The sequence below is a fragment of the Dunckerocampus dactyliophorus genome, chromosome 17 (genome assembly GCF_027744805.1).
Source record: "Dunckerocampus dactyliophorus isolate RoL2022-P2 chromosome 17, RoL_Ddac_1.1, whole genome shotgun sequence".
In the NCBI taxonomy this organism is placed as follows: Eukaryota; Metazoa; Chordata; class Actinopteri; order Syngnathiformes; family Syngnathidae; genus Dunckerocampus; species Dunckerocampus dactyliophorus.
Genome location: NC_072835.1, coordinates 20,496,735 through 20,522,366, shown reverse-complemented (window position 1 = coordinate 20,522,366; position 25,632 = coordinate 20,496,735). Strand labels below are relative to the sequence as shown.

Sequence of the window (25,632 nt, the reverse complement as noted above, 5' to 3'; positions counted from 1 at the left end):
TGTCCACCGCCATCACGCGCGTTAATTAGCGTGGGAAGCGCCTTGAATGCCAAGAAGCCAGGCTATAGATATGGGGTCAAATTACTCATGTGAATAAAACTGAATTATTCAGTTATTATCTAAAAATCATATGGTGTCCAATCATCGCGACTGTTATCACTGACATGAATGTTTTGTGAGTGTAAGGTTTTATTTGCCACTATTTTTCATGAACTCTTAAATTTAAATTTTGACTCCTTTGTCAGGTTTTTAGTCATGTATCCGGGGGGGGGGGGGGGGCACACCTCCTCTTAAAGTCTTCCTCCAAGAGGGGGCTCGTCTCACACTTTGAAAACCCGTGTTCTATATGAGAGGTAGGTAAGTAATAAGGGCGGGAAACCAGCCATCAAATGCATTCTAATTCATCTAATCTGGGAATGTCTATTGGGATGATAAGAGACACCATGACAACCGCATCCTGACATAATTCGGCCACAAGTCCCCTTTTCTGTGGTCGTAAAAACTAATGCATTTATCTCGGGACAATGACAGCGACTAAGCACAAGACTGGAGGTTGATTTTTACACCATCACGTGATAATACAGCTGGTCCTCGGGTTACGGAGTTCTGTACCTAGGTCTGTGTTCTGGTGGAAGTCGGGTCTTATACCGAAATGAACACATGAAGAATATGTACAAATAGAGAATTCCTTACTTGTATTCCTGTGGCTTATTGGGAGGAGGAAGTAGAAGAGGCATAGTTGACGTGTATACTTTGTTCGATGTCATTATTATTAGTTCGCCTTTGCATTCAGTCTTTTAGCTCAATACATGTTCAGTCTAATAGCTTCGCTTAGAAGGCCTTCTTGTCCCCTGCACTCACATAGCACAATCAGAGTTGCGGAACACATACATATGACTCACATAAGGAGAAATACCGGAAGAGACAGACACAATAGATGCATTGTTCGTTATTACTGTCACTTTCATAGGAGAAGATCCTTCAACATGCCCAAGGATACTATTATATGGGTGGCAACACAGTTAATTGTGGGTGTTTCTCCTCTCTCGGGAGTTGTTATTGATGTTCTTTTTCACTTCCATGGTGATAGCTTTTCTTTTCCTTGACACATTTCAACCAGAAGAGCCTGCCTTACATTTGGGAGACATAAGGAAGTGCAAAAAGTTAATAAGGGATGTTATCCATGTTATGAGGCACACACTGTGTTCGTCCACTACTTTAATGTCATGTCACTTATTTTCCTCATTATACATAATTATTCTGCATTAAAGTCATGATTGCGTCTCACTGAGGATGCACATGAGAAATATATTTTCATCTGCTCTACAATTCAAGCCAGTAACTGCAGCAAATAGAGTTTTAGCATGAGATAAGCATAGCATATATACGTACCTTTGGCTGGTTGCACAAAACCAATAATTGTGGCTTATTTATTTAATGACAGGCCATGGGGTTGCCATGACAACGACAAATGGACATCAGGCCGCAATGCCGAGCAGACGTCCTCACACTGCTATGGTGAGTGTGTGTGTTTATGAAATTCTTTTTATCTTCACCCTATGTAACTTATCAAGCACAGCCCTCATGGATCGCATCTGCTTTATCTCAGGATGTTATTACATGATGTAAGTGATGGCTTTGTGTATTAAATAACGCGTTTTATTATTATTAATTAATACAGTCAAACCTGTCTTAGCGGCCACTTTTATAGAACGGCCACCTGCCTATAGCAGCCACTGAAAAATCCCCCGCAGCAAATTTACATGTTATAGACCCTGTGTATTGCAGTCACCTGTCTAACGCAGCCAGCGGCCACCAATGTTGTCTCCCTTGGTCAATATCTCACTGCATATAGCGGCCAAATTACCAACTCAAGTAGAAGCTTCATGCACGAAAAACTTTTGTTTTTCAATCAATGAAGGCGTCGTGTGTGGCTTTAATTACTGAGTCCTAGCTCAGTCACAATCATTCACAAGATCCACACAAACTGTCAGTTGTTCCACATAAAAAAGCCGTCTTCTTTTGAGCTAACTATTTCCTGGTCAAACATGTAACTTTAAGAGCATTTGCACCAAAACATTACCGCAAATTAGGCTGGGAACAGGACGTGCTCCCAGCGACGCTACAATAAAAAAAAAAAAACATACGCTAGCATGCATGCGGGAGCAAAACTGAGTTCGGTTGTACTTAATTGAAGTATTTTAGAATTATTTTTCATCAATCCTCATCCACAAATCCATCAAAGTCCTCATCTTCTGTATTCGACACAAACAAAGCCGTCTTCTTTTCCGTTCGCTACCAGTCTGTTAACTTGTCAGTGTTATTCAGCTCCGAAGCAAAGAAGGAAACTTCTCCTGTTGCTTCTGCCAACTTTATTTACTGAACGCGGCCACCAGACAGCAGCTCAGAACACACACATCTCTCAGCATCGTCTCTCCTTCCTGCTTGCCCACAAGGCAAAGGATAAACAAGCCCCATTACATAGCTGTCCAGCCAACGCCTGTAAGAAATGACACCGTTTATTTCCTGGTGTGCACTGGCCAATACTGTAATGCCGCTTGTTGTGGGGAAGGAGAGACTCACGTCGCCGATGCACTTTAATGGCTTTATTAACAGCGGAGAACACTGCAGGACTTTACATCCACGCCAACATAAACACACTTCCCAACTCTCTCCAAACTCACAGCTAGCACTGAGCCTAGCTCTCCTGCTCGGGACGCCCACCGTCACTTCCCGTCACTTCCTGATGAACTAAAGCTGTAATGACACTCTGCCGTATAAAAAGTAAAATATTAAAAACAAGCTTAACACATTACTAGCACAGCTTTGTTCTGTGGGTCGTGGATATATTCTATCAGTTATTATTAAGCCTCCAGCTTCCTTTTAGTAAGTAAAAACCTTGGCTATGATTGCACTACATTGTCATGTAGACCTACAAAGTACACTTGGAAGAACAAGAGGTGAATAAATTTATTGCAACTGATGTGAAACTGATGAGGGGTAGGATTAAATAAGCTTTGCTTCTTCCTACTCCTTTTTGGACATGCAAAATTGTGAATTGTACTATGTGATGTGCTACTGCTTGACTCATGCATGTTCAGGATTAAAACCATGAACCATGAAACATGATAATAACAAGCCTAGTAGTGCTGTACAACTTTTATCCGCAGTCTGCAGTGCCCTCTACTGGTCAACATTATTATTATTATTATTTTTTTCCCCCTTTTTTTCTTTTTTTTCCAACATTCAAACTGGATGCCAACCTGTCTATAGAGGCCACCTGTCTATAGCGGCCACTTTTACAGACTCCCTCTAGTGGCCGCTATAGACAAGTTTGACTGTACCTTAATTTTCTTCAAATAGCGTAGTCATTTTTTTTTTTATTCGGCTACGTTGTGTGCATTGCATTGTACTCTTTGCCCACCTTTTCCATTGTGCCAAAGGACTCACGCTTGCCGAACGTGCCGTGCTTTAGGTATTGAGTGGGCCCAAGCACGGCACGTTTGGTAGTGGTTCTCTACTGGTTTGGCTGCGGAACCCACCATTACCCTCTGACGACAAGCGGTGACCAAAAATGTGGAAGTTTTTCAACTCAAATGTCAATGCTAATTCACGTTGAAAATCCCGTATAAGTACTGCACCTCCAATTAAATAGACAACTAAGATGTACATTCCACTTAGACAGCTGATATGTAATCATAAGCATAAAATGCTTACAGGCAAGCACTTTATAAGGCCCAACAAGACACAGGACTGGCACAGTCAACATCTTGGTGGCAGTAGACTACGAGCAAAGGTTGCTGGTCTTCCATGACAGCCGGTTTAGCGTCACCACCTTAAGGAGTATTCATGTAGGACATCCTGCTGCATAAAAAAATCCCATTCAGAATAAAAGCGAAAGCCTATTTTAGGGTTTTTTTGTCACTAAGACCTCCCAAAAAACGGTTGGGTCGCCCCCCACTAGTGGGGAATCCCTGGTCTAGTGTGAGTTCACCCTGGTAGAAAAGAAATAAAGACTCAAAATAATCCAAGAGTCAATCCCACAGCACGCTGACTCACGTGCCTAATAAATATGTGTCATTTAATGAATGCTCCTCTTGTAAGTAATTCTTGACGCCCGACACCACCTTGCACAATAGAAATAATCAGAAGGGATCCAAATAAGGCTGGCAATGATCCACAAAGTCAGCAAAATTCCACTAATACAGCGGAGTTGAAGTGACAGCACAAGCAAACAGGCGGTGAGCAAAGCTTCACAAGGTATTCAAATACATTTATTGCTGAGTTGTTGGCCAGTCTATTGTAGTTGGGAGTTGTAGTCTTGGTTTTAAAGCCTGCGTGAAGGCTTCGGAGCTTGTTGCGCAACTGAATAAATGAATGAAGGTCCCAACAGGGGGGAACCTGATCCGTGCCGGTCGGCCCCCATTGTGGCGCTCTGATTGTCTCTAGAAGGGCTCAGAACACATGCACACTCCCGCCAACAGGACAGCCCTGCATTATTCAGCGCGCGTGCCTCCAGAGTGGAGGGAGGGAGAGCGAGGAGAAGGAATAGCGGGAGGGGAACAGCCCGGCTGATCAAAACTGGCGCGTGCGATCCGCGAGCGCTTGCCACTCGCTGTGACCGCTGGCGGCTTCTCGCAACATCCCGACGGAGCTGTAAAGATTAGACTTTTTACAGCGTTATCGGACACACAGCAGCCACGGAGGTAGAAGAAGTAAGGGCTAGTGGCGGTAAGATTGCTTCTCTCTGGTTGGATTGCGGTCATTGTTTGTCTTTTACATGTTCCATGTGTGCTCATGACAACAAAGCCGGCGGCGACCCAACACTGAAAGTGCTCCGTGATTCAGTAGTTACCGTAATGCAGCAGAGAAACAAAAATTAACCTGCGGATTGGCTTTAAAGTGTGAAGGACACTGGATTCTGCTGGAAGAGGAGGTCAATGGGACAGTAAGAGCCGTCGCTGCAGTCTCTTCATCAGTCTTCCTCTTTGTGCTCCTCCTCTGCATCACTTTAACCTACATTGGGAATGACCTTAACCCAGTTTTCATCCACACACCCTCGACACTGTATGTGTCCATGCCTAATAACAAAAAGAATGTTGCCACTAGCAGTTTGTCATGTTTTGTATGTGCATAGGTCGGAAATGGCAATAATACAGTAAGTGTTTGCTTAGAGGAGATGTCAAAAGGGTCACAGGACACAATATTAGGAACAGCTGCATAATCCAATGAGATCCAATACAAGTGCTCTATAAAAAAAATCTACATTTATAAAGACAAAGTTTCTAATAAAATTACACGTTAAGTTTTCAGTGGTGTATAAAGCTGTTCATACTATATTGCCCTTGCCATCCATTTTCTATAATGCTTGGCCTCATTGGGATTACAGGTTGGCCAACCCTGTTTGTTCAGAAGCACCAAAATGCTCCAGAAAAAAGGGCAATAAATTAAATAGCTACGCAATAACAACCCATTTGACGCTGTGTAACTTTTAGTTGTTATTATTGCTTTTACACAGCACAAAGGCTACCCTGTGTACAGCTGGGGTGTCCAAACTTTTTCCACTTTGATATTTTGTAAACATGCTAAGGAGTTCTATCCGTATATTTCAAGAAAAAAACTGTATGTCAGCTTTGTGATCCAGGTGAAAAAGCCTATTATTCGTATCAACTTTGCTTGTTCCTGTTTTCCCCCCATTTTGGCTGTTGTTTTTTTTATTTATTTCCAAATATTTAAGGTTCCTTCTTAAATATTTTTTGAAAATTTATGTTGCATAATTTGATGCCTTTGTTCCCATAATATTTAGATTTTATTTAGCTTTTTTTTTTTTTTAAAGGGGCCACAGCTGTCTCCACACATGCACTGTTCCCATCCTTTTCACACGCGCACACACACACACACACACACACACAGACACACACAGCACTTTGACGTGTTCACGGCCACACAAAACATTCGGACATCACAAACACTTAACATTTCCACAACAATGTCATACTTGCCTGTAGAGAGTAGTTTATTTTATATATATATATATATATATATATATATATATATATATATATATATATACAGTATATATTATATTATATTATATGTTATATATTATATATAAAATCGACAATATGTAGCGACCCGCAAGTTATGTGCGATGTTAAGATTTCTGTGTTGTCCGACTGTCTGTGATGCCGTGAACGCGCTTGTGTGTGCGTGCGACAAACTAAACTACGTTTGGTGACATTCTTCTAGCTGCATTTGCTGATATTATTTTGGCATGGCTGCATATTAATGCAAACAGATCTTGGTATCGGCAGATATCCAAATTTAAGTATGGGATCCGAAATGAAAGTATGCATCCCTAATTACAGCGTCCGCCAGTTTGAGGGGCGTGGAGATTGGCGGGTTATTTGAACTTGTCTAGAGGGATTCCAAGTTGTTAAAGTCAAGTGTTAAGGCGACAAAAGCAGCACCTTTAAGTGCACCACACCGGGACACGTTTTTGTACCCGAAAGGCTCAATGACGTCATGTTTTGAGTTTTGTTTAAAGTACATTTTCCTTCCCCACCCATCTTTGCACTGCCAAGTACAAGAACAGGAACAGGAATAAGAATGTTATCAATCCTGTCTTCTTCCTTCCAAACCTTTCCCTTTTCCCAGAAAGCCCGACACTGACATAATCACGTCTTATACAACAGCCGTGTGGCTGATAGTGCTGAAGGTCGGGAGGTGAAATGGGGTTCTGAAGGGGAGCGGATGAGAGGGGCGGATGTGTTGACAATAACAAAAAAAGCTCCAAGGAGAGATAAAGGGCGGTCCAGGTGTGAGAAGGGTGTAGTCGCAGTGAGAGGGTGGAGGGTTTGTGTTGTGGGGGACGCAAGAAGGAAGTCTGTTCAGCCTCACACAGCTCCCAAGTGTTGTTGACATTAACAGCCCGCTGGCCTTTCAATGGCCCATCTGTTGATGTGCCTCCGCTGGCCGCCTTCCAGGAAGGAATTGCATTCACAGTTTTAATGGCATTGATGTTGTGTGATTAATACAGTTTGTGCTGGGCTTTACTACATACTATGCGGATGTTCACAAAAATAACATGTGTACTGTTGGCGGACTATAAGTGAAGAACATGAATAGGAAGGACAAGTGGATTATTAAGCGTTACTCACCAGGAAGCATGTGAGAGCACCTCAGGCAAAACAGAAGCTCAGACATTATATTCTGGGGGTTTTTGTCTGTCTGCAGAAGCTGGTATTTTAAGTAGTTCTTTAAAGAGTCATTGTCACTTTGTGGCTATTTTTGTCTTGTATGATGGACTTGGATGTGCCGGTGCTTTTTTTCCCCCATGCTGGTTCCTGTTGCAGGCTCTTGTCACATGTGCAGTATGCTGACAAGGCATGAATGCATTTTATTGTAAATGACAGTTTGATGTGTCAAACAGCCAAGCTATTTGCCTATCACTGTCTGGATTGTGTCAAAGTGATCATGTGCAGTAATAATTGTCCCTTATTTGGTGCAGCTGCACAACCTACTAAGGTCTAATATTATAATAGTTGAAATGTCAACGGTTGACTGCAATGCCGTCAAAGTTTTCCTTTCATAAAACCTTTGTTACATGTGTTGGCAGTTTCTAACATCTGTGTCACACAACAATGATGTTAACTGCATCCCAGCAGTTAACATGCATTGTATATTTGTTACCTACCTGTTGCGTGTTAAGTTGCTGTGTGATGATTTTAGCGTTCTTTCTTTTATGACACTGTGAGACTGTTATATTGAGTAATGATTTCCGATGGGTTGACGAGGTCATTGTGAGTTCCCGTGTAGCTCATGATTGGTTCCTGCCAAATAAAGAGCTACCTCTTCCTCATTCACTCATGAGCAGCACAACATTTAAACGATTAGTAACAGTTCAGAAGTATACAAGATGTCACAAGATTAGAACATCGCCATAAATTAGCCGCGCCGCTGTATAAGCCGCAGGGTTCAAAGTTTAAGGAAAAAGTATAGGCTTATACACCGGGAAGTACGGTAAATAGACAACTAAGATGTACAGTCCACTTAAACAGCTGCTATATGATGAGCATAAAATACTAATAGACAAACACGTTCTATAGCTCAACAAGAGACAGGTTTGGCACATTCAACATCTTATAATAAAAGTGCAAGATTATTTTCATATTTATTTGCCCAAGCAATGAGCAGCGACCCACACAAAAGGAGCCTGTGACCAGTTGAGAAACGCTCCTTTAGATGCTCAAGCACGGCCACATGCACTCGAGTGACTCGTGACTTTTTCTGGTTGATCTCAAAATTGTACAACTTCTAGTGACTGTGTTAGAAACTCCTCCCTTACCAGCATTTGTTATTGAAGAAATAGTATGAGTTTTGAATGAGCATACAGTACCAAACGTCAGTCGTACAGTTAAACGTTGGGACACAACGTCTTGAGAAAATGTTCAATTGGTTACTCTGACTCGAAAAATATCTCGGAATATAAAAACACAACTGCTATAACTGAAATATTTACAAAAAATAAATAGTCCCGATAGAATCTTTAGCCCCACCCATAATTATTCCACAGCTAAGCAACAACAGTGAAAATGAAGCATGTACAAGGTCAGTTCTTTTGCATTCCATCCTAGAATAGTATTTTGTTCAGTGTTGTTGGTATTTGTGGTCTATTGAGGCAAAGAACAAGAGGGATGCAGGAAATGAAACAATGCGAGCCAACCACGTGACGACCACCATGACACAACCTCGGCCAGCCGCTATTGTGCACAGCATCCACATGCTCTTGGTGCGCTGTGCCACGCAAGTCATTGATTTTGCACAAAGCAAAGTGCAAACACAGGCATACTGTACATGATGAAAAAGCCAGAGAGAAATTACAGTGCAACAGGACATTATTCAAATGCAGAAGAAATATAAAGGTTTTTGATTATTTCTAAGCTTAAATCTCTTCTGGAAGAAATAATAGACTCCAGTCCGACCTATGACCATTCGGTTTGATGGTCACGGTGTCACAACAACTATTTGCAGTTTGCACCGCGATGTGGTAAATTGTGACCTGAAGAATGTGTTCCATTCATAAGAGTGCAGCTTTTTTATTATTAAAAAAAACGAAAACAAGCAATTGCTTCATTGCTTTTGCAGCTGGTTGAAATTCATCCAGGGATGTTGTTTTTGCGTAGTCATTAAGAAATCATTAACATAACCACCATTTGTACATGACGCGTTCTCCCAACCTGTAGATATTTTTACAAGGATCTTCTACTCTAAAATTGTTTGTCGTAGGTGACATTGTCACATTATTGAAGTGTAGTGATGATAAAATGAGTCTTGGATAACGTTTGGTCTTTTCTTGATTGATTATTTGATCAGGGATATTGGAAAGAAAAAAAAATGGCACAAAAACCTGACATGAATATCATGGATTTATTGACAGGCTCTAATATTAACTGTAATTGCATCCTTTAAAGTGATTTGCAGTGGAAGTCATTACAGTAATCACTCGTTTGTCGCGGTTAATTGGATCCAGGCTCGACTGAGATAAGTGAATTTCCGCGAAGTAGGATTTCTTATTTATATTTTTTTGTAGTTAGAGCATAGAAAACCTGTCTACTCCCTTCTTAGGCAGTTTTTAGCATTATTAGAACCCTTTAGTCACTTTTACACTCACTTTTACACTGCTGCTCTCGTCACGATGCATGGCAGTTGCTTTATTAGCAGGCAGAGAACACATTTCTACATATCATGTCTTCTGAAAGGCTTTTATTTATATTTTTGTTCATTTAGCCACTTTTCTGCTTGGAAATGCTTAACTTATGCCACAAATATGTACATTTTGCTTAAATATGCATGTTTTTTTTGTTTTGTTTTTTTACTAATAATAGGTGGCGTACCTGAACATAGAACATAAAACACAAACATGCACGGGGAGAGGTTAACCACACGTTAGGATTTAGGCTTGGGCTCAGGTTAAATATAGGTCAGGTTGTAGGGTCAAAGGGTTAAGAATCACAGTATCTCGTCAAAGAAATAGGACCTCTTCTCTGGTAACCAAAGCCATGCATATTCACAGCAATTTATTTGATGAATTATTACGGCTGTCATTGCAAAACGCTTACTTTCTTGCAGAGTTGTCCCTCAAAACCCGCCTTTTCTCAAGACATGCCTTTGACAGATGGATGGACAATTCTATTTAAATAACGGAGGAATACAGTAAATCTCTAGCTCAGACATGTTGGCTCATAAACTGTTTTCATCCTGTGGGGAGCCTTCTTGCTCTATCTAAATTTTGCAGGCTTATGAGCTAGTTTCCTGAAATAGACAGGTGATTAGCACAATGCTGCTCTCGACGTGCACCACAGCAGAGTGGCTTAATGCAGCGAGATAGCCCTGGGAAGAGCTTCGACCCTGCCATGTTGTCCACAGGGCTTTGAGAAGCTGTCAAACAGGATGGATTAATTGGGATTGGAGGGGGTCGTTTCGAAAATCGGTGTAAACGTCTGTCTTGGCAAAGAAGAACACTTTGTGGATGGATGATAAGGTCAGACTCTAGTTTCAAATACTTCCCCTTGTCAGTCATCTTGTCATCTTTTGTTTGCTTTGTATAATAGAAGATGTGTGATATTAAAATGACGAGGTGTGTTGGCATGTTGCATTGCATGTTGAGTGGTTACACCTTGACCTTGCAGCCGTGTCTGCGAGTTGTGCGTATCACTAGAATTCCACACTGTGCGGCATTTCAGTCTAAAGGCAACAAGAAAGTCTTCACTTCTTTCCGGCTCATAAGAAGAGGCATTTGATCGACAGTGGCTGCTGATAGTGCTAACAGGTGCCTCAGGCTGTAAAAGAAGACTATTGGCAAATGCTATGCCCACAATTTTCTCTCTGCAGAAGTCTTTAAATGCCCTCGGGGAACGTGAAAAAAACCTGTCCCGTAAATGACAAAGACAGGAGAGTCTGGTCACTGTTGTGCTTGGATGTAAACAAGCTGCTCCAGGAGTTGTAGCCGAGGATACAAACCCTATATTGGAACAAGCTGACCAGCCAATGTGAGGTCGATGCAATGCAAAATGTAGTCCGCGAGTAATTGATACCGCCATAAAAATGTCTATTTTTGATACCAGGCTCGCTCCCCGTCCTCTAAACCCTTTTTCTAACGAGATGTTGACCACCAAAATTTGCAGTAAAAGTGACTGTGTAATTATTGGATACCCTTCTCTCTTCAAATGCCATTGTTCACTCGTGACAAAATCCAGGTTTAAGCCCTAAATGTACAATATTAAAGTATAATATGTATACTGTGTAGGCTCTCAGTCGAACAGGAGTTGTCCAACGAGGGAAAGGCTTCTTCAGACGTCATCTGTACTTCTGTGAAGAAGGTGTCGGACGTTTCGCTCCTCGTCCGAAGAGCTTTGTTAGCGAACTAATAAGTGCTGGTAGCCTAGGCCTTAAATACAGTAAGAGTGGGCGGAAGGAGGAGGAGTGTGTTGGCACACCAATTCCGCCCACTCGATATAAAATGTATACATTTTATCATAATGTAGGATGATCGATGAACAGATGGCATCGGAGTCACGGTGTAGAACGTCCGAGCACACAACTGTTGTGCATTCAAGTGCCGCTGAACAAAGTGTGAAATCTCAATGCTTGTACAAACAAAAAACATGATCAGTGAAGCGTAAAGGCATGAACGTGTCAGTTACGTGTCAGTTACTTTTTTTCCCCCAAATTCCGTGTTATTTTTGTCCAAATGTAGTTTTTTCCCTTTGAATTTTTTAGAAACTGTTTTTTACATTTCACACATATTTTACCAGCATGGAGTGTGTACTTTTGCAACAGTAAAAAAAAAAAAAAAGCCAGTTAATTATAATAGCAAAAATCCTTACATTTATTGAAAAGGATGTAGCTAGGCTAACTTTTCTGATGGGACGTCATCCTCTGTCATCCTCACCACACATTGCTGCAAAATCCTCAACAAACTAATGTAGTGAAGGAAGACGTTGTTACCGTAATAATGTAAGATACTATTTATGATGCCCATAAGGGTTTACACAATTAGACAGGATGTGGCCAACAACACTCTTATTTTAAAGGCTGGAAGTGTGTTGTGTGTGTTGAGAATGTACGTTGACGGTTAAGCTGTGCTGGGTGCAAGAACGAACGTGCCTCTCATCCTTAGTTCATCCAGAACTTGCACGAAGTCAGCAGGCATCGTAAAACGCTTGTTGGCATTAACAAGCGGTAAAACAGCCTGAGTGGCACACACACGGCCGCACTAGCGTGCTCCGCTAAACTAAAAGGACATTATTTTTGTGTTTGTGTCTGTGCTGAAAAATGGTAGTGTGTGAATGCTGAGGACATGCTAATGCGTGCCACGGGTTCAGGCGGCGAGCTGTGCATATCATGGCATGCACGAGTATGTCACAACCAAGCTGACGATGGCATACAGTGCTTGTAAGTTAAAATGCTCGTCAAGGTAAGGGTGCAACTGCATCCAACGGAGATGTATTCATCCATCCATTTTCGAAGCCGCTTGGGGCGTGCTGGAGCCTATCCCAGCTGACTTTGGGGTGAGAGGCGGGGTACACCCTGGAATGGTTGCCAGCCAATCGCAAAACCATTGACACTCACATTCATACCTATGGACAATTTAGAGTTGCCAATGAACCTAACATGGGAGCCAACATGCTAACCACGAGGCCACCGTGCGACCCATCCAGTGGAGATACATTGCAACATATGTGCCGTACACTGGTTATTTAAGCAGTTGTTGCACATTTCTGCCATCACTAGCCACTATCCTGGCTTGCATACTCCAAAAACACCTGCAACTTGCCTTAAAACTAAGACTACAGTGCGAATCAAAGTACATCAAACTCATATTATTGGCTTTGATGTGAAAAATGTCGTGCATTCACGACCTTATCACTTAGCAGTGATGCTAAGAGTAGCCTGCGGTGGTTTTGGAAGGTGCATTAAGCTGCCTAAACATAGCTGCCATCCTGTTGTCACTAATCTAATCTCGCAGCACTCGGCCTCAAGTAGTTCATTTAAGTCTAGGCTGATGTCAAGCAGCTAATTAGAGCTTAATGATTGTTACCAGGACCATCCACAGTTTTGCTTGGGCTCAGAAGAGCTGATGATGTTTACTTTGCTAATTCAGTGTGATAGGAAGAACAGAAGAAGCAGCGACCACCAAGCACAAGCGTTTCATTAACACTGTCTTTGGATATGGATTTAGCTTTTTTCCCTCTAATGTTTGAGCAACAGTGTGGACTCTGCATCTAAATTCCACAGGGAAAAATGCTTTGATATTTTTTCTCCTTCATGTCGGGTCAACATATTGTCATGCAGTGACGTAACCGTAATGACGGAATCGGCGAATTGGCATCACTGGCCGTGACGCAGTTGCAAAAAGTGTGTAAAAAAACATAAAAAGCAAAACATATGTTTAGAACGACAAATGAGCTTTCTTCTGTTGCTTCTTTTTGTCGTGTGTTTAGTGTCACAAACAAAACTGAGCCGCCTGCAGGTGCTTCTGGATGGGGGAGGGGCTCACAGCGGCACTTGCAGCTCATTGAGAAGAAGGACAGGGGCTTTCATGTCAGATTTCACGTCTGATTACTTGAGTGACAAAGTCATTACGCTGGCAACACTGATCCCACATGCTTCGTCTTCTTATTTCCTGGCAGACCAGGTGCATTGTAATGTGCTTATGAGCAAAGGGGAACTGAAAAGCGCAAAATCAGAAAAAAATGAATGTATGGGAAACACTTGTTTTATAATATGGTACTGCAACCCGCCCTGGGCTGGAACCAAGGTTCCGCTGAATGAGAGTGGAGAGCGCTAGTCGTCGAGCTCTCAACCTGACAAGCTTGACTCTTAAGGTTTAGGGGGTGAAGTTTACTAATGTACGTTGGCACAGCCACACTGGCTGGCATCTGACGCAATACCGTCCCCACCACAGTGGAACGCGCTTAAGTCGGTCAGGTTTATGTTGAAAATGTCGGCTTGTGTCGCCCAACTCGTCAGGTCCCGGGCTACTGTGTGCTTTTTATTACAAAAAAGTGCTGCCCGTAAGTCATCTGTGGCATACACGGTCATCCGCTTTTGTCGACCAAAAAATTTGACACTCAAAGGGGTAATTGAGAGAGAGGATACCAATGAAAAGAAGCAAATGCAGTGGGTTTTTTCCTTTTTTTTTGTTAAATTGCATTTTAAAAATTGCCGTGGGCCAACAAAAAAACAGCCATGAGCCGCAAATGGCTAATTGATTACTTGATTCATCAAAACAAGCTTCAGATGAATCGACTAAGAAAGTAATTGTTAGTTGCAGCGCTTAATAAGGGTATGAAATATCATATGAACATGGAAGAATCAAAATATAAATATGCACAAATGGAGGAAAAAGACGTCGGTTAATAATAAAAATCCTTTATTATCGGCCATTCTCCTCATGTCTGTGGCCAAAGTGGCAAGTAAATGTGCAAGCAATGGCTCAGTTTTCAATTTGGGTTATGTTGATGACTTTGAACTATAACTACAACTATAACTATGTTGTACAGTCATATGAATCAATGCACAGCATACTATTGCCAAATAAGGAATTTTAGAACAGCTTATTTCCCCGTCGTCCCTGGCCGAACTGCATCATAATTAACACGCAGAGTACACAGTGTCACCGACTCAGCAGCCCAGGAAAGCACGGCTTGTTATCACTGTCCCAATATACATTATCACGCTCCACATAGATCTGGGCTGCAGCTGCAAAAAGCTAAACAGGCAGTACTTCTACTTGGCTCAAGACATCATTCATAATAGATGTCTGTTCAGAGTTATCCTAGACTGTGCTTTGTCCCAGTTATGCCTGCACTCGTGTTTAGTGGTGGTGGTTCTGGGGGGCATATGTTGCATGGTTGTCCTGTGCTAACGTACACAACTGCTACTGCAAACTTCTCTGCTCCGAAAGAGCACTCCATAGCTGAGTGTTCAAGTGTGGCATTAGTATTCAGCCTGGAGAATCTTACTTCAAGCCTGCACGCCGGACTCTTTGTTGTTGTTTCACAGAGAGGTCTTGTGGGGGGGGGGGTTGTTGAAAGACACACAAACAGCAAGCCATGGGTTCAGACATGCGGTGCATTCCTCTTGTCACACAACGCAAAAATCCAAAGAGCAACTTAACTTACTTGCAGTCTGGTCTTGTGGCCTGAGGCAGTGGCGAACTGAAATGACCACCATTGTTATTCTTTCAGAGCGCTGCAAGATGCATGGAGCTCAGACAAGCTGTATAATACACACACACACACACACACACACACACACACTGGACCACTTTAGCAGGAATGGATTTTGTATATTAATACTCCCTCAAGGTCTGTGTGGGACGGGACTATTTCATCAAAACAGTACGATTTAATGCTGGGTCTCGTCAACCATTTCATTTATCTCATGTTCGCCTCCATTTGCCCCAATTTCACCCCACAGCTCAAAGTTATTAGCCTCGGTCATGTACAATGTAGGGACCTAGTACACTTTGAACAGTCTTCTTTAATCGATCAGGAGAAGTGCAAGAACCATTAAAGCAGTGTTTCCCAACCGGGTGGGTTGCAGGCCTATTTTGGGTCAAAAATCAATATTTTAAATATTTGTATTTAATAAATACAATAATAGTCAAATTAAATATTACATTTAAATAATATAAAATGCATTTATTATAAAATTATAATTATTAAATAGAAAATAAAATAATAATGCAAACATACCTCAGAAAATGGGGACTCCTCCATCACTGTTTGGTACGGTAACTGTACAACACGTGATAGGAAGGCACTCCAGCGGGTGATCAAGACCTCACAGAACATTGTTGGGGCAGCCCTCCCCACACTGCAAGACATTTATAAATCTAGAGTCCTACGAAGAACACACAACCTCATCAAGGACAGCACACATCCACAACACTCACTATTCACACTCCTACCGTCAGGCAGACGCTACAGGAGTTTGAAGTCCAGGACCACAAGGCTGGCAAACAGTTTTTACCCACAGGCCATCAGGCTCCTCAACGAAGCACTCGCACACGCCGCACGCAACACACGCACACACTCATAGCACTTTATTTATTTATTTATTTGTATTATTTACTTGTATTAATGTCTCGTCTGTTGTTGTTGCTTAATTTATTGGTATATATGTTTATGTGTTTATGTTTCTTATGTTCTTATTCTTTCATTTGTTTTCTTTCTTTTCTTGGGAGAATGAACAGAATAAGATTTTCATTGCATGGTATAACTGCTGTTTTACCATGCACATGACAATAAAAACTCTCTTGAATCTCTTGAATCTCTTGAAAATGATATTAGAACATTTTATGTAATTTAAAATATTTCTATTTCAAAATAATTTTTCAAAATACATAAATACTTGAAATATTTTTAACATAATTAATATACTTCAGAAAAACCTATGAAAAATTACATTAAATACTTAAATGTAATTTTCTGATAGTTCAAGTCATTTGAATTAAATTTTTTTTATTAAAATGTTTAATTTTAAATTGTTTTACTTTGAAGTACAAATATTTTGAAAATATATTATTGATTGGCATCTTTTTGCTCGGTATATACAAATATTAACTATTATTTTCTAGTATTATAGTATTTTTTTTTTGCAGTTGACATTCCTCTTCGGGCTGCACGGTGGCCTAGTGGTTAGCATGTTGGCCACACAGTCAAGAGATCAGGAAGCATCTCTGTGTGGAGTTTGGATGTTGTCCTCGTGCGTATTCTCCACGTACTCCGGAAACATTCCAAAAACATGCATGTTAGTTTAATTGGAGACTCTAAATTGTCCATAGGTATGAATGTGAGTGTGAATGGTTGTTTGTCTATATGTGCCCTGCCATTGGCTGGCGACCAGTCCAGGGTGTACCCCGCCTGTCGCCCGAAGTCAGCTGGGATAGGCTCCAGCATACCCGCGACCCTAGTGAGGATAAGCGGCATAAAAGATGGCTGGATGGATGTACATTCCTCTTGTTAATATTGTGCTCTGAACTTGCACATATAATTGCGTGTATTTTTGTTTTAAACAAATGAGATATACATCTTTTGAAGGCTATTGTAACTGCAAATAAATTAGCATGCTTTTTACCTTTCACACCTTAATGACCAATGCAAAATGTGCGTCCCAGGTTGAGACCAGTTGAGAATCCTTGCATTAAAGGACCCTCTCTCAATTCCACCTCCAATGGACCCAGATATTCCCACAGACACGTGCTAACATCCTGTAGAAAGTCGTACCACAATTCCACTTCTGTGTCCCCGGTATAGTGTAAAGATAAACTATGCAGTTCATTGACAGAAATCTAATCATTGGACTTCCCAAAGACATTTTTGTGGTTTATTTTGGACTATCCTGATGAACTTTAGAGCTTTGCAGCACATTGTTTGTGCGTATTGTGGTGTACTGCAGGTGGCCTTTTGTTTTTAGTGCATTTCCTGTGTTGCGGGGGGGGGGCACATCCGTGGATAGTGCAGGTTTCCTGTTGTGATGATGATGATGATAGGCTTTTATCCAATCAGTGCTAACTAAACATTGGATGGATTGTGTTGTTTTTGCAATATAGTAAAAATGATTCCCTTTTGTATTGGGCAGCTTCTATTCAGAAGTGTTCACAAGTATGCGGGTTATGAGTTCATCTATGAATAATTTAGCTTTTTCAGTTGTACTTGAGGTGGCATTAGACAAGGCCTGTCACGATAATGGATACATCCATTTATCGAACGATAAAAAAATCAGGTCGATAATTATGAGCCTTGCATAAATTGACATTTACCTGTATGCGTGTCTGCTCAGGTCAATGACGCTTGTGTGCCATCTAGTGGCCAAATGTGACATGACAAAATGATCATTGAATAATAATAAACCAAATGATAATATGGGTTAACAAAAGATTGATATTATCGATTATCGTTGATAAATTTGAGCACAATTATATTAATTAATTATAAACACGATGACCTTTCATATCTAAATAATAGTATAAAAAAATATTCTTGTCGTGTTATCAGTACAACTGTGTTAGTAACGCATTTTTAATCCTAAGACATTCTTGTTAGCAGAGCATTAGCACGCTAACAAAATGGAAACCATAACTAGAAGTCATTGTCCCCCAGCTCTGTCGCCTGTCTATGATGTCATCAGTGGTTGACTCAGTAGTTGTTTGGTAACTAACACAGTTACGCTACAAGTCTCTGCGTTTCTTTCTATTGTGTATTAATATTTGTGGGTGTCCAGAAGGGATTCATTGGATTTGCGTTCTTTCTTATGGGAAAAATGGATTTGATTAGAGTACGTTCCAGCTGGAGTCGAACCTGCTGAACGGTTTAATGATGCTAACCGAGGTTCCACTCTATTTATATACAGTAAATAAACCCAGACTAAAGAAATTCACAATAATATGTAGCAGAACCTCAGTTTTCGCTATTCATTTGTTCCAAAGGTTTCAACAAAAACCGAATTAAACAAAAACCGAGGTTTGACTGTATTCTTAAATTCAGTCAGTCTACCTTTTTTCCCCCTGAATTCTAAGATTGAGATTTATTTTCCTCTGTATTATTCATTTCTGCTCACAAACGAGACGCATGCAGCTGCTACACTGTCAAGCGTGTCAATTGGTGCTTTTCGGATCAATCATGACCAACTTCCATGATATAAGGCCGCTCCGGGCGCTGCTCTGTATTGACCCGATAGCGGTGACCTGGTTGTGTGCCTTCGCACACAAACACGCACATATGTGCCCTTGTTGTCTTCTGAAATCCACCGATGCTGGCATGATGCTGGCATGATGCTGGCATGATGCTGGCATGATGACCATCAGTGGTGTGTTGAACGAGCTGTCAAGGGATTGGACAATAATTAGGTTACTGTCCCATTTTCTGGCTGGTTTATTTTTAGCTTAGAGAAAGGTGCATTTCAAAAGGGTTACAGTGTACCCATTGAGGTTGAATTCTTTGATATATTCATACATAGTTGGCAAGGAAGAACACTGGTTGGCATTCATGAAATCATGGCTTAATCTTTGAAACACAATGCATGGAATATTGGATTAGGCAACAAGATCTCTGTTTTTCTACAGGAGTTCTTAGTAGCAAAGGCCTGCTGGGCAATAAACGGTCAGAATATAAGCATTAAATGATGATGGTTGTTTCACCAGTCTGGCACATAGGAACTGAAACTGTATACAGTTAGCCTTGATGCAGCATTGAATAATGCATGCCCTCTTGCCTTTTGGGGGCATTAGTATTCTAGAATGCTTACCTTCTGCATGGTTATGGAGTGTCTGAGGTACAACTTTAGCCTTGTGACTATCTATACGATTTTTGAAACAGATCACATACGGCATATGAGAGATTTTATCAGCCTTGAAATCATAAAAGTGGAAAAAGAAGCCCTGTTTCGACCAAACAGGATGGGTTGGTTTAGTTTCATAGAGTGCCAGACCTGCCAACATGTATGCATTTTTCGTACACTGCACGCATTCGATTCACTGCTCTGCAGGTATTTCGCTGGTTTCAGTTTTGAGTTCAGTCTCTGCACGTAGCGTGACATGCACCTCCAAAAAAAAATCCTCGAGCTGCGGCGACGCGGACCATGGTTGGTCGGCTTGAAGTACATTATTTCCTGTCTGTATACGACTCATTCAAGGGGCGGACAGCCCGCCTCCACGAATGCCTTGGATCTATGTTTGCAATACAAATGACTGTGTGAACGCATTGATGAAAAAAAACACTCCCCATTTCTCTTTAATTACCATCGTTCACTCTCTACGTGGGAAGCTCACAAGCTAAATAGTCAACAGGAGATGTTGTGGTTGCTCACAGAGCACAAGGCTGGAAGTACAAGGCTGTTCATTCTGTGACATTTATTCCTCATTTACAGCAGAAAATTGCATGTATTGTAGCGGGACTATTACAGCAACGCTATATCGCTAATTGGTGTTGTACATTGGAGGAAAGTGTTGCCACGTTGATGTGGTGCCTGTGAGCAGCAGAGAAAGTGAACCGTGACTCCGCTCATCTCTGGTTTCGACTCTGTGTGATCTTATTACCAAACACATGCAACACAAACACGCACGTGTATAGCTGATAGTTGGTCAAAACACCCCTTTATACGCCACTGTAGTGGTTGGTGGCAGGGGCGCGGTGGCTAGATGACGCCATGGACTCATATAGAAAATTGTAATAGACACTGTGGGAGAGACACATGGAGTAAAAAAAAACAAAAGATGAAATGTAAAACAAATATAGTCGTCCCTCGCTACATTGCAGTTTAAACATCGCTCCCTCACTCTATCACTGTTTTTCAAAAATTAATTAATTAATAGTCACTGTTTTGTGGTTGACTGTGGCATATTATTCGTCAAAAAATACTGAAAGACAAGTCATATGTAGTATTGTGGTCATTAGGCATCAGTGTTATTCCATTGATGAGCCATTACATTGCCTTAAAAGGATAATTTTTTGACATGAAGTTGTATGACACCCCCATCAGCAGTGCAGTGCATCAAATGTGACTTTTCCCCCCACCTCGTCCCGTGAGCTGAGTTCTGGTCGTTTTTCGTTGCCCACAAAAAAGTCAGACCTCTGAGTCGCTTGGCGTTATTTTCTCCCTGCGCACCGCCGCTTGTCCATTGTTGTGTATGTGTTCCACAGTGTGATGCGCGGATGAAGACCGCTGCGTTGCTAACGCACTCGCGTCGCAGCGGTCTTCATCCGAGCGACTTGAGAAGTCTGATATTTTTGTGGGCAACGGTTTTGTGAAGCAAATATATTACTCTTTTGAACGCGTATTGTTTTGAGGCTCTAATAATGATAAGAACTGTATTTAGAAAGTCATAAACAGGTTTTCTATGATCAATTTATTAAATTCACTTATCACGGTCGGGTCTGGAACCAATTAACTGCCAGAATTACAAATTTACTTCTTCCTGTTGCTTTTTGTCATCTGTTTGTTTGCCACAAACAAGACAGAGCTGCCTGTGAGTGCTTGTAGATGGGGGAGGGGCCCATAGCAACACGCTCTGGTCGTTGAAAACAGCGTAACGTGCTTTTAAATACAGCCACAAACCTGGCAAGTTGGCAACACTGATCCCTCTTGCAACGTCTTCTTATTCTGCGGCAGACCAGGTGCGTATGAGGTGTGTGAAGAAGCCGGAGTTGTAAAGACAAGCTACTTCACAGACAGTCCCGTTATCATGTGTTTATGGGTAATAGCCAAATCTATTTATAAGTGAATGTATAACAAACACAGTATACCATTTTCAAGCCTCACGGAGAGGCCTTTATCATGAAATACTTTCCAGCATTAGCCCCCTCCCACCCTGCCTTGAAGCTTAAATGAAAGTTTGGGAGCTTTATGAGGGTATTTCAATAGATTTTTAATAAAACATGCAGCATCCATCCAAATCTCATATGAGGCTCAGTCAACAGCCCAAAAGTGACGATGACAGAAGAAAATACCATTAGCCTCTTATCATCTCCTCCACCTTTCTTCACTCATCATTTGTTCATCACCAGGAAAGTGGGAGGGGCTTGATTTTAAACAGGAAGGGAGGAGTGGGCAGCAGCAGGGCGGATGGATGTTTGACGTGCCTGCACAGAAGGGATCTTTGTGCGTGAGGGCATCTGGAGAAGTGAGCGCGCACGCACACACACACACACACACACACACACACACATGCTTGTGTGCCATGACATCACAGCGTAGCGAGCGGCCGGCAGGAATGCTGCTGAGAGAGGAGAGGCTTTGTGGAGGAGAGGAAAAGAGACGGGAGGGGAGGAAAAGGAGGAGAAGAAGAAGAGGAAAAGGCTTGGCCAGGGGAAAAGTCCGGCACTCCCACAGTCTGGAGCAGGAATGAAGCCAGGCCGGAGTGAGCAGAGCTGAGGAGAAGCATAAACCTGTAGAATAAACACTTTAAAACCGGAAGTGGATGGATTAAGTGATGGCCGCCAGATAGACTTCCATACATGTGCTGTTGAGGCAGGTGAGTACAACCATATTCAAAGAGTCGTTGTGTTTCAGAACTTGTACATTTTTCTTCAGGTACAAACTTAGTATCTCATCATACTAATATTAATATTAAATACAATTTTGCGTCAGTTGATTGTTAGAAAATAGGAAGTGACATCACAAGACTGCCAATTCAATTGTGTGAATGTGTACCCTTTACAGTACACCTCCAGTCAGTTCTGTTTCATTCGGTGTTTCAACCCCTGACATCCCTCAGGACCCAGGTTGTGTTCGTCATGATGGATAGTGTAAAAAAAACTAAAGGTTAATGTGCGTGTGTTCATGTTTGTGATTGTGTCATGAATGCGTCACAGTCGGAGAATAAGTATTTCCAGATGTTTGAGATGGTGACAGCCGGGGCGTGAACCAGCATTTAGACGTTAGCAACTGACTCACACATGCCCACGTTTGTTTACGGGGCCGTGATTCCTTTCCCACTAAATTTTGTCCTGAACGGTATCCTCCTCTGCATTTTTAAAAAGCTTCCAGAAGCGTAACTGTGTCTCATGACCATGTGTCTGTTGGATGAATAACATTTTGCAATACTTTTAGATGTTTAACCGGAAAGCACTTTGTGAGTCATGCTCTTTAAAAGATGCTATTACTTACTCACAAAAGTGTGATCAAAAACATGTTTCTAAGTATAGCGCTAAATAGAAATGCTAAAATACGTTTAAAGAACATAACTGGAGCAATTAATCTACGATTAATAGATTATCCAATTAACCAACAACCTTTTTGGGATTTGATAATTTTTTTTGTATGTAAAAGTGTAAATATTCTCTGATTTCAACCTGTCAAATGTTAATATTTCATTTCCGTAGTTATCCATGAAAGAAAATATGCAAAACAAGATATTCACACACATCAGCTTTGACTTTGAAAAACACTGATGGACATTTTTGCCTGTTTTTTGACATGTTGCGGACCAAACCACTAACTGTTTGTGTTTGGTTCATATTGACTTGGTCCGTGCAGGTGCATTTTGATGGTGTTCACACTGCAGGGTATGATGATGCAGTAGATCTGATACATGTTGGATTTACGGTGGTGTGAAAAAGGGTTTGCCCTCTTCATGATTTCTTTTTTTTTTTGCACGTTTGTCACACTTAAATGTTTCAGGTCATCAAACAAATTTCAATATCAATCAGTGACAACACAACTGAACACAAAATGCATTGTTCGAATGAAACTTTTTATTATTAAAGGAGAAAAAAATCCAAACCTTTTTTTTCTCCCTTAATACTAAACAGGTTCATTTGGAAACTGCATTTTGTGTGCAGTTGTGTTGTCTTTGACTAATATTTGAATTTGTTTGATGATCTGAAACATTTAAGTGTGACAAACATACAAACAAATCAGAAAGGGGGCAAATACTTTTTCAGACCATTGTATGAGCAAAAACATTGGAATTGACCTGCAGTGGGAACGTAGCTTTAGACTGTGATACTTACTTCTTCCTGCATTCCTTCACTCATGCACATGATAGTTTGCACCTTTTAACTTTTGCAGGTAATGGACAGTGTCCTTCATCACATTCATTGTAGTGTCCGAGCTTTGAGCTAGCTACAGTATGTCTGGAATGTCAGCGCAAACACGGATATACACCTACTGTACAATGACACACACACACGAACACAACATCAACACGCACCACATCCACAATGTTTTTGCAAAAATTACATTGCATATGAGACATTCTTGTCGACTTTTCCTCGGGCCGTAACAGGATATCCTCCCTCCCCTGTTCAATCCTGTCTGATGGATATTCACTCCTACACACACACACACACACACACACATTCCTACGCTTTACAAGTGGTCAACCACAGCAAGATAGAAGACTTTGTGTGTGTATAAAAGTCACATGCACTAATAACATCAACGGTGTGGAATCATTTGACTTGTCGACGTGTGTGGGAAAGTGGGGGTGAGAAAAATAAAAGGCAGTGCACATACGAGAATGAAGGGTATGTTTCAGGTTGTGCGCCACTACACTTCTCAATGCCCTCGCTTATTTAAAAAGTTTTCACCTTTAATGCAGAGACAGTCGGTGTACCCCCTTGGGTGTGGCTGCACCCCAGTTAAGGAATGATTGTGCCATATAAGACTGGAAATCAGACCTAGGGAACATAGGGACATTTGTTCCTCTTACACACCATCAAATTCTGGTAAATATAGCAGCCGGGCTACACACAAATGACCTCAGTAATCCCACCATGCTTGCTTAACAGGCATTCCATATTTGCATTTCACACCTCCCAAATTTCTGATGAAAACCCCTTTTGTTGTCCTTTTCCGCATTTAACTCTTTCAACACCAAAGACGTATTTATATGTTTTTACAATCCTGAACGTCCGATCGCAACAAAATATTTTATACGTCTTTTGCGTTTTTTTGCCCGAGAGCCAAAACGAGGGAATGATGCAACGCTCCACTAATGCATTAACACTTCAGAGCACTTGTAAGCCATAAAAACGGACACAAGGTGGCAGAAGTGCATTTGATAAGAGCTCAGCAGAGATCATGTGGACGGAAAAATCACACTTGACAGGAAGTAGAAAGTGAGACGAGTGTAGTGTGTAGAAGGTTACACATTGTAGGGAAATTTTAACGCATGTACACGTGTGCACACACATAATTCAGTTCCAAATGTGAAAATTGTAGATAGTTCATGGTGTTATATTTGTAAATAAATTGTTTTGATGTAAAACAACCACTTTTATTTGTTGTTTATGTTAGTATAGTTGTTTAGATACTTGAGATATTTATCACAAAAGCGAAAAATATTTGTTTGAAAGTTATGCTTGAAATGTGTCTTTTCACAAAAAGCTGGTTTTCTCCCTTTTTAGTTGGGAACTGATATTTTCCTGAAACTTACCTATGTTCTACTGCTGATTACTATAGAACAGAAAAAGGTAGAAACAAACTTTTTTTTCCTGATGAAAGACAGGAGTCTAGTCTTTCTTTTGGTAGGTTCCATGTTTATATCGCCATAGAACACAATATTCTGTGTGCCTTGAAAGGTCAGTCAAAATGGTCTAAAATGGCCGGTGCTGAAGGGGTTGTCTTTTGAAAAATGGCTGGGATTGAATGAGTTCAAATAGTTTACGGAAACCTTTTCTGCATCTGTGTAATGTAACTCGGAACCAAGCCACCACCACCACCACCACCGTGTGACACTTGTAATAAATATTGTTCTGACATTCCATTGCACTTCATTGGACAGTATGAAATTTCATGTGACTGAGTAAAATGGGTCAGCAAGATGCCCTCGAGATTTTTTTTTTTTTTTGTCCTTAAAAGAAGACACATCTGAGGGTGAGCATACGGGAAAGTGTTTTTGAATAGTATGATAGACAAAAAGGCTTTTTGTGGAGAGGCAGTTTGGATAATCCACCATGTGACTGCACTGACCACTGTTTCCTTCATAGTCCCAGAGAGGAGGAAGGAAGGGTAAGAGTGAGCCCAGCAGGAAAGCATAGGGACCAAAAGGGAAAGAAGGGGTGTAACGCTGTATTAAATATGTGGTTTTTTGACAACATCTCCTTTTTACTTTATTAC

The 25,632-nt window shown here is 41.2% G+C and overlaps 1 protein-coding gene across 6 annotated transcripts in view; it reads left to right on the top strand.

The window, feature by feature from the left end:
* The window catches only part of LOC129170251 (A-kinase anchor protein 2), a 90,574-nt gene that overhangs the window by 50,556 nt on the left and 14,386 nt on the right, over positions 1 to 25,632 (top strand). For all 6 annotated transcript variants that reach the window (XM_054757597.1, XM_054757596.1, XM_054757598.1 and 3 more), the window contains one exon: positions 1,445 to 1,518. In XM_054757597.1, coding sequence (XP_054613572.1) covers positions 1,445 to 1,518 — 74 coding nt within the window. The remainder of the gene's footprint in view (positions 1 to 1,444; positions 1,519 to 25,632) is intronic.